At 45.3% G+C, this 9,315-nt stretch overlaps 1 protein-coding gene across 1 annotated transcript; it reads right to left on the bottom strand.

The window, feature by feature from the left end:
- Positions 1-698: 698 nt before the first annotated feature.
- LOC147601320 (uncharacterized) lies at positions 699-9,004 on the bottom strand. The gene is made up of 8 exons (XM_086744611.1): positions 8,928-9,004; positions 8,509-8,801; positions 7,934-8,005; positions 7,552-7,686; positions 5,833-5,885; positions 5,117-5,200; positions 4,789-4,881; positions 699-2,153 (listed from the first exon to the last, which is right to left on the bottom strand). The coding sequence occupies exons 1-8, from the start codon at positions 9,002-9,004 to the stop codon at positions 2,103-2,105; spliced, it is 858 nt and encodes a 285-aa protein (XP_086600737.1). The 3' UTR covers positions 699-2,102.
- Between the last annotated feature and the right edge of the window lie 311 nt (positions 9,005-9,315).

The following is a 9,315-nucleotide window of genomic DNA, read 5'->3' on the forward strand; positions in this document are numbered from 1 at the left end:
TAGTCTCTGAAGAGTTACATCTCTGCAACAATTGCAGAATGTTTCACCAAAAAAACACAACGTAGGACAAAGACAGGATTCTACCATTTTCAGAAGGCTTCACACATCAAAACAGTTTTTAAATTATCCCTCGAGCAGTGGTACAGATCTTCAAATTTACTTAAAACACCATGACAGACACAGATGCAAAGAGTTTTCTGTTTGTTTGCTCTTTAATGAACTCCCCACACTCTGACCACTGTACACCTGATATTCTTGTCAAAGTTAACTACCCTTGCTCCTTTATCAGGTATTCCTAAATTGTGGTTCCCAAGGAGCACTTGCCACGCAAGGGATTCAAGTGGAATTCCCAGATCAGGGTTATGTACACAGGAGCCTGCTGAGTAATCAAAAGTCAAGGCTCTGGAAGGAAGTGAGCAAGCACTGAGCAAATTACCACAGCTAACACACACACACACCCACCCTCTTAAGTTGTGTTGGGGTCAGCTGTATATCCAGGCCTGCCTCATCTCACAGTGGACTGTCAATACATCTGCAGGGTCACTGTCACTGCCTGCCTCGGCATCGTTCCTACGGCTCTTTCTCTTTCCATTAGACTATGTGATGGTTTAGCCCGAATTACCACATAGCTTCTTGCTCACTCTGCCCCTCCCCAGCGGGATGGGGGAGAGAATTGGGAAGAAAGGAAAACTCGTGGGTTGAGATGAAAGACAATTTACTAAAATAACAAGGGAAAACTACAATAACAACAATATAAGGATATTAAAATATACAAAATGAACAGTGTATGTTTTTTCACCACCCGACGTCCCAATGACCGATACAGCCCGTCCCGAGCAGTGATCACGGAAACAAAACCAAGCGGCAAGCAGAGGAGCAAAAGGGAGCCAGCAAGGTAGAGGGAATGATGCCAGCAAACAAGGGAGAAAGATGCACGCCAGAAAGGCATATATCCGCCATGGGCAACCCCCACTTATATACTGAGCATGACGTTTATGGCATGGAACATTCTCTTTGGCCAGTTCAGGTCAATTATTCTGGCTGTATTCATCCCAACTTCCTCCATCTGCAAATAAGCAAGACTTGGAAAGCAGGACAGTGTCCCTGGTCTCATTCACAACAACTGGTATCATCAGGGTGTTTATCAACATTTTTCACACATGAAATCCAAAACACGCCAGCTACTGAGAGAAAAATTAACTCACTCTGTCCTGGTTTTGGCAGGGATAAAGATATGTGGTATGTGCCTTGTGGCACTTCAGACAGAGGAAGATTTGATACACAGCTCAAGAGATCAGAAAGGCAAGCCAGAACTCCAGAGATTTTAGGTCTAGGAATGGCAACTCCAGATGTGGGGGGTAAACTACCTATTGTGAGCTGCCTTTCAACAGCTGATTCAGATAAACAAACAAAACCAGAGATGTTTCCTCCTTCTATTTTGGGATAAAAATCATTCACCTACCATTATTGCTCTAGACTATTTATTTTACTGTTACACCTTCTAATGAGAGAGAGTAATAAACTTTCCACAGAAAGATCATAACTCAAACTTCGAAAGAAAATAATATATTAATGAATGAAATGTCAAAAAATCATTTATGTAAAAGCATGTTCTATTTACAAAGGTCAACTTGCTCTTTAGGACAAGTAAAACCACTACTGGAAAAAATATTCAAATAGAAACATCTCATCTTTCAAACAGACATTTACAAATACTCTGCTTTGTTTAAACCACTAGAAACCTTAAGACATTTGAAATTAAGAGTGAGTTCTGCATGCAGTTATGATAGAAATTACATTATTGGACTTCAGTGTGTCATTTCTCATCACTGTCAACGACACACTCTTAGGCTCTTCTAGAACACCACAGCCTGGCTATTACCTTAGGATCTCAAAAGGAGGACATGGATCTTCAATATCAAATTATCAGTTACTCTTCGTTTTGCCGTTAAAAGAAAGGACATCCCGATTGTCTCCACAGCAGAAGAGTCTGGTCTTGTCAAACTTGGCATCCTTTTCCCTGAGTTTCCCTTTAGTGTTTTGCTAGGCCTGATGATCATTGGCTTGGTATATTTACAAGTCCTTGGTTAGCGCTCTTTCCATTATAAGGCAGAGTTCAGAAATTCAAGGAGTTCTGCACGGTTCCGGTCTCTCTGTAGAGCAGAAAAGCAGAGGCAGAGGTTTAACAGACCTGTACTCAGTGGACCAAGGCTGCATAACCCTACATTCTCTGGGGCTTTCACATCTCAGCATGCTGCACAACACACGCTACCGCATTCCAACGGCTGGATATGACTAGCTGCCAGTTCGACGTGAGTGCCTGGAGCAAGTGCAAGGCAACGGGTACTTGGCAGACCCTATAGGAGACAAGGTGTCACTGTCACTATTTCATGATACATTTTCCAAGTGGCTCCCTGTGGAGGCTCTATTGGGTTGTCATCATGTAGCTCACAGCCTGCTCAGGAGGGAACTCGCAAGCAGAACAGATGCAATTCTCTGGTGTCTGAGGCAACTTTCACTGTACACACAGCAAGTCTTGTGCTTTGGGAAGGATCCTTTTTCTATGCATAAGCAGCAGCTTGCAACATAATAGAAAGGGAACCATGCATTTAGGTTCTTTATTTACATAAGAGATGGCCCAAGCAGTCAAAGCACTTGTTGCCAGTGTTTCTAAAAGCACAATTTATAAAACAATCATTGAATCTTAAAATGTTGTGAAGAATGGATGTTGTTCAATTCAGTATGTTCACGACCAGAGACACCAATCAAAAAAGGACCAACAACAAATATTTGACATCAAATATTGTAACAAGCAGGTTACTGCGATAAGACTAGCAAGTGTTCAGCATATTTTAACACAAACTTCAGTGCCACAGAAAGAAGAGAATGTATTTTTGATCAAATTTAACTTTGAATGCTCAAGTCACTGTTACAGCTGAATACCTGGATAACTGGATACCTCAGCAAAGTAACACTTTTGACACGTACTGACTAGTACCAGAAGCTCTCTGCAGATCACTCTAAGGTGTGGAAACTGCTGAAGAGAGTGAACGTATCATTTAAGTGCTGAGTCCAAACACCCATAGCAACAGCACAAAACACGATTCATGATACCTATTTCCCCAAGTATCTCAGCAAAAACATTTGACTGCTTTGAGAACGTGCATGACCATGTGGTACTAACACTACCATTGCCTTTTTTAAATTCCTCTCTAAATAATGGCTAGTCTTGCATGTGTTAGAAAAACACAGTAAAGTGGCAATTACCACAATTGATCACAAGAGACTGGAAGAAGATGAGGATAATTGTTGTAGTTCAGCCCCGATCGGACCAGACTACACAGTCTCTCTCTCGCTTCCCCCACCTTCCGAGAGAATAGGGGGAGATGATATAAGGAAAAACGGCTCGAGGTTTGAGATAAGGACAGGGAGAAAAATCCTTAAAGTTACTGTTACAGGCAAAACGGACTCGACTTGGAGAAAACTATTAATTTATTACTAAAATTAGCAGGATAATGAGACAGAGAATGAGATAACCTCCCCCCACCCCTCCCTCTTCCCAAGCTTAACATTCTCTCTACTACCTTCCCCCCTCCCTGAGCGGCACTGGGGGAAAGAGGGAATGGGGGTTGCAGTCAGTTCATCACATGTTGTTTCATGCTGCTGCCTCACAGTTGGGGGAAGAACTCCTCACATTCCTCCCCTGCTCCAGCGTGGGGTCCCTCCCATGGGCCACAGTCCTTCATGAAACTGCTCCGGTGTGGGTCATCTCTTCCACGGGGTGCAGTCTCTCCAGAACAGCTGCCCCAGTAGGCCCTCCACGGGCCACAGCCGCCTTCAGGCATCCACCTCCCCTGGTGTGGGGTCCTTCATGGGCTCCAGGTGGATCTCTGCTCCTCCGTGGACCTCCATAGGCTGCAGGGGGACAACCTGCTCCACCATGGTCGTCACCACAGGCTGCAGGGGAATCTTGGCCAGGAGCCGCATTACTCCTCCCCCTCCTTCTTCACTGACCTTGGCGTCTGCAGCTGCTCCTCTCACAAGAAAAGTTCTTCACAACAGGCTGGCAGACGCCTCTCAGAATTTCTTCACATCATCCAGCTCATCTCCTCTCCACTTCTTGCAGCCAGGCCGGGATGAGTCAGGCCCAGCCAGCCGCCTGGTGAGAGGCCAGAGGGTGAGGCCTGCAAGGCCCATGAGGCCTGCGCCTCCCCCTCTGCGCCTCTGCCCCCGCTCAGCTTCTTCACATCTTCTCTTCTCTCTTTTTTTCCTGTTTTCCCCTTCTTAAATAGGTTATCGCAGAGGTGTTATCACAGAACATTCTGCTACCAATTGGCTTGGCCTTGGCCAGCAGCGGGCCTGCCCTAGGCCCAGCCGAGTCCACTGAACAAAGGGGAGCGACTTCTAGCAGTTTCCTACAGAAGCTACCACCTTAGGCCCCCCCTCACTAAACAAAACCACAACAATAATTTAAAACACTGCAAATAAAATCAACAGAGAAAGCTATGAATCAGCTAAACATTAAGGACTGAAATTCCAAGAACCTGCACAAGCATCCTTTGGTTTATCTACTCATGCCCGAGTATTCCAAGCCCACTCATTACACAAAACCTGCCAAAAGAATGAATTAAAATTTCTCAGGTGGCATCATAGCCACAATAAAACCTACAATCAATTTACAACTCCTAACTGTAAGATCTACTCTTCTACAAAAGACTACTATTAGAAGACTATTAAAAGATACAGTATTTTCCCTTAAAAGATATTATGGACTATTTTAACTCTTACCTCTTTATCCTTCTTAGTCTTCTTTATTTTCATTTTAATTTTCTTTCCAGTTATCATACTGTAGTTTTCATTCTTCTTTTTGTTTTTGAAGAACTAAAATGAGATCACACATTAGAAAGACATAAGCTCTGCTTTATTTTGTAATGTTACAAATCTTAAATAAAATTCCAGACAATACTATTTTATACTTCCTAACTGTCCAAAACAATAGAGATAGGTTTCTATTTGCTGATGACAAATCTGGTGGTGTTACGAACATTTTTATGACAGGATAGATTAAGTGTTTAGATGAGAAATATAGTGGGACTTCAGACTCACGCAAGCATACCTTGGAAAGTTGGACAGGTCCAGTTTTCTCTCTCTTTTTCTTCTTTTCTTTCTTTTTCTTCATCTTGTTCTCTTTTTTCCTTTTCTACAAGTATAAGACATGTACTCTTATGCTTACAGATTCACAAGGGCAAATAAAGGAAATTCATAAGTAGCTCTTAACACCCTGGCTAGTCAGGACAGCCACTACAGCCCTTACTGCTGCTGAACAGGTATTATCTGAAACACACAGAAAGTAATGCAGCAGGGTTAGCAACCCTTGAGATCCTGAGAAACAGAAATGGTCCAATCCCCGATTCTCTTTTAATGTAACCCCAATATATAAAAATCACTGAACAGAAGGTCCTAATAAAACAAAAAAGAAAAATTACAACCGCAAGAATCTACTACTCTCTCTCGCTGACTATCAATAGTTTCTTCTAACAGAAATTTTCTAAAGTTACTAAGATTCCCCACTTGTCTCTTCTTCAGAGACTGCTTTAAATTCTAGCTGGACCAGCAACAACTGGTAAAAGGAACCTTTAAATTATTTCTCCTTTATTATACAGTCAAGTATATGTCAACCTGTCAGCTCACCTGCTGTAACCCTAACAGCGTAATTCAGATTTATATAGCCATAGACAAAAGCATTACATCTTACATGACAATGAATGTTATTGAAATAGGAAGAACTATTTTCTGTTTGTTAACTACTTATTTCTTTTAACAAATGTTCACCTTTTTGTTGTGTTTTTCTTTTTTCTTTTTCTTCGATTTAGACTTAGGTGAATCTAAAAAAGCCAAAACAAAACCCTGTAAGCTTAGCATTCTGAAAAAGGCACTTGGTTTTACAGATAAGGCATATAGAAATGTAAAACAAGAAGAAAATGCATTAATTCAGCTATATATATTAATGCTGGATGAAACTAACCCTGAGAAAAGCAACACATTAACTTACTGCCACTTACTGGTCTAACATGGAAACTGAAAATACCCGATTTTCTCAGTGATTACTTACACCAATATATTACATTTATAGAGACAATATTTCTCTCTTCTTTCTGCGGCTGTGCTCAATACAGATTGCAAATATCTGTTTGTCGTAGTTCAGCCCCGATCGGACCAGACTACGCAGTCTCTCTCTCACTCCCCCCACCTTCCGAGAGAACAGGGGGAGAAAATATAAGGAAAAACGACCCGGCCGAGTCCACTGAACAAAGGGGAGCGATTTCTAGCAGTTTCCTACAGAAGCTACCACCTTAGGCCCCCCCTTACTAACAAAACCACGACACTGTTTTATAGCCAGGAATCCTAGCTCACAAAGAAAGCAACAAAATGTACAGTTGGGGCTGACAAATCACTGAAAATATTATCACTGTTCAAAGCAAACGAAAAACTTTGCCTACTTACTCAACTCACCTTCCAGCATCATGATTTTTAGTAAATTTTGTAAAGCAGAAACTCCTAAGTTCTATAAGCCAATCATACATTGTAAAGATTACAATGTGACTGGTATGTCAGGAAGTCGATTTTGAAGCACCAGCTTTGACTATGGGACTGTAAACCTAGAGAAACTGTCCAACAGCTTACTTCCAAAAGACTGCCTTCAAGCTATCAGCTCTGCAGTTTCTTTACAATAAATTTCAAGCAAAAGATAACATTATAGGAATATACCAGAGCACAGCCAGACTCAAAAGTTAGAAAAGTTAGAAAAGCTAGTTCATACTAGAGTTCTTCCCAATCATAGCGAAAAAAAAGGATAAAATACACTTTGGTGTTTAGCCTGACATGTTATTAAAAAATGGCACTTTGGTCACTTTACCTATTGTGATACCAAATATTCTGATACAGAATATGAAAACAATGCAGTCCTAATATAATCAGCAATGCATTCCCCTCAATGTCACAAGGTATACCCATAGAAAAAATTCCAGACAGTATCTACCCCAAGTCCTCTAAGGAAGCAGTAGCTCAGTATGGAAAGTCTTAATCCTGCAATGCTTGCATATGTGTTCCCATTGAACTTGGTCATCGGTATTAACAAACTTCATGCGAGTCCTCAAAGTCAAATGCTTGAAACCGTAAGACCAAATAAAAACCCTCAACTCTGGTCTAGATAGATGGGTGAAGCAAAAAAAAGATCTGTGCTTTGAAAGTATAATGAATATAGTTTTAAAAATACATACAGTACATTGTTACAAAGTAACATTTCTTTGAACAGCAGTTTCTATTCTGAAGTTATTTAAATTAATGCAAGAACATTGCATACTGTGCGTAAAGAGGTACCTTAACACAGCAATAGGAAAGGGTTACAAGAGAAACACTCTGAACATGCAGGATTGGTATTCTACACTGTCACTTTGTGGTGGTTTAGCTAGATTAAAAATAGGTTTAAAATGTTTCCAGGAGTGCTGCCAAAACTGGTAAACATCATGTATATGCATGGAGGTAGCTTACCTCTGCTACTTGAAGAAGAGGACCTCGATGATGAGCGTGATGAGGAGGAAGAAGAGGATGTAGTGCTAGAAGACGATGTGGATGAAATGGATGATGATCTGCTTCTACTGCGTTTTCGTTTCCTTTCTTCTTTCCCTTAGGATAAACAAGGCAACAGTGATAAGCGTGCTGGTAACTATGGTCTACCAAAGTGACTCTTCACAGAACTTAAGCACAATGAACCCTATTTTGAGGAGTTGGTGGGATTTTATGCCATTGTCCAGTGAGCCATGGTCTATTACCGTTAGGAGGTGACAATGCTCAACATCAGGGTCAAATGTGGTAATGGACATAAAGGACAATGCACAATACCACAGCACTGAAACAGAGTAGCAATACCTACCTCGAACTTTCAGCTCTTCTTGTGAAGTCGCACTGAGCAGCCTGCTTTTTTCATCCTTCACGTTATCCATATCTAGTGGGAGTCAAAAATACACTCAATAACATCATTTCCAAAAGACTTTGGGGCAAAAATAAGAGCAGTGCAGAGACAGAGGAAACCAGCCAGTGCTAATGAGGGGCTGCGCCACTGCCACCCCTATCAGCCTGCACCACCCGGATTACCTACAGCGCGGCCGAGGAGGAAGCCGGCCCTCGGGGCCGTGCACCGTCGGCAGCCGCCGGGAGTGGCCCCAGCCTAAGGGCCGGGGACCGGCAACCCCGACTCGCTCACCCCTGCACCGCCCGCCCCGCCCCGCCGGCAGCCCGAGGACCAGGAGCGGCTCCCCCGCCGGACAGGCCGGGCCGGGCCAGGCCCAGCCGCTGGCCAGCACACGGGCGCGTACGGGCCGCGCCGCCACTTCCCGGGGGAAGACCGGTTCCTGCCCCCTCCCCACGGCCGGGCCCGACGCGGCGGCTCGTCTGACCCCCTGCCCGACCCACCCCAGCTCCAGCCGCATCCCTGCCACCCGCTCTTACCAAGGGGAGGCTGGGGCGCCGCCGCGTACGGCTGGCGACCCGGAACTGCTGGCCGCTTCCTGCCCGGGGAGCCAGCGGCGGCGGGGGGGCGTTCAGCTGCTGCTCGGGCGGCCTGGGCCGCGGCAGCTCTTCTCCTTGGGGCTGAGGGCTCCCAGCTCTGCTCTCGGCCTTCCCCGCGCTTAGGTGGGCGCCTCGGGCGAGGGCGTCCCGTCCCCGAGGGGCCCGGCCAGCCTGCCCCCGCCACCCCGAGCCCGGGGCTGCCGCACCGTGCTGCCAGCTTGGCCGGGCGCCTCCTGCGAGGGAGGGCGCGCCAGCCCCAAATTCACCTGCCTCACCTGTGCGCTGAGCCTGGATGGGTCTTTCGAAGCCTTTGCTGAACCTCGCCTGCAACTGAAGCAAATGTTACTTATTCCATGTACCCATTCAGAAAACTAACAGCTCCTGCCACAGGCAAGGTTTGTGCGTGCCCCCCACGTTCCGCAGGGCACCCGCCCATGCCCACGTTTCCCACCACGCCGCCCACCCTGTCCGGGCAGCCCCGGCCATCGCCTTGGCTTGGAGCCGCCCTGCTGTGCAGCTCAGCACTTAGCCCCAGTGGTCTCTGGCCCGGCGCACGGACTTCCCACAGCTCCCAGGGACCAGCTCTGGGTGAGCCATGTCCAGCTGTGGCTGCTGCAAGAGAGACCCCCAGCAGCCCAAGCTTCCCCCAGAAACCTGTTGCTGTGCTCCAGTACGGGGACACGGTCCTGCACGTCTGTATCTGGATACACACGGATGTGCGTCAAGCAGAGCTGGCTGTAAACCAGC

This window comes from Chlamydotis macqueenii, chromosome 3 (genome assembly GCF_036417535.1).
Source record: "Chlamydotis macqueenii isolate bChlMac1 chromosome 3, bChlMac1.mat, whole genome shotgun sequence".
Taxonomy (NCBI): Eukaryota; Metazoa; Chordata; class Aves; order Otidiformes; family Otididae; genus Chlamydotis; species Chlamydotis macqueenii.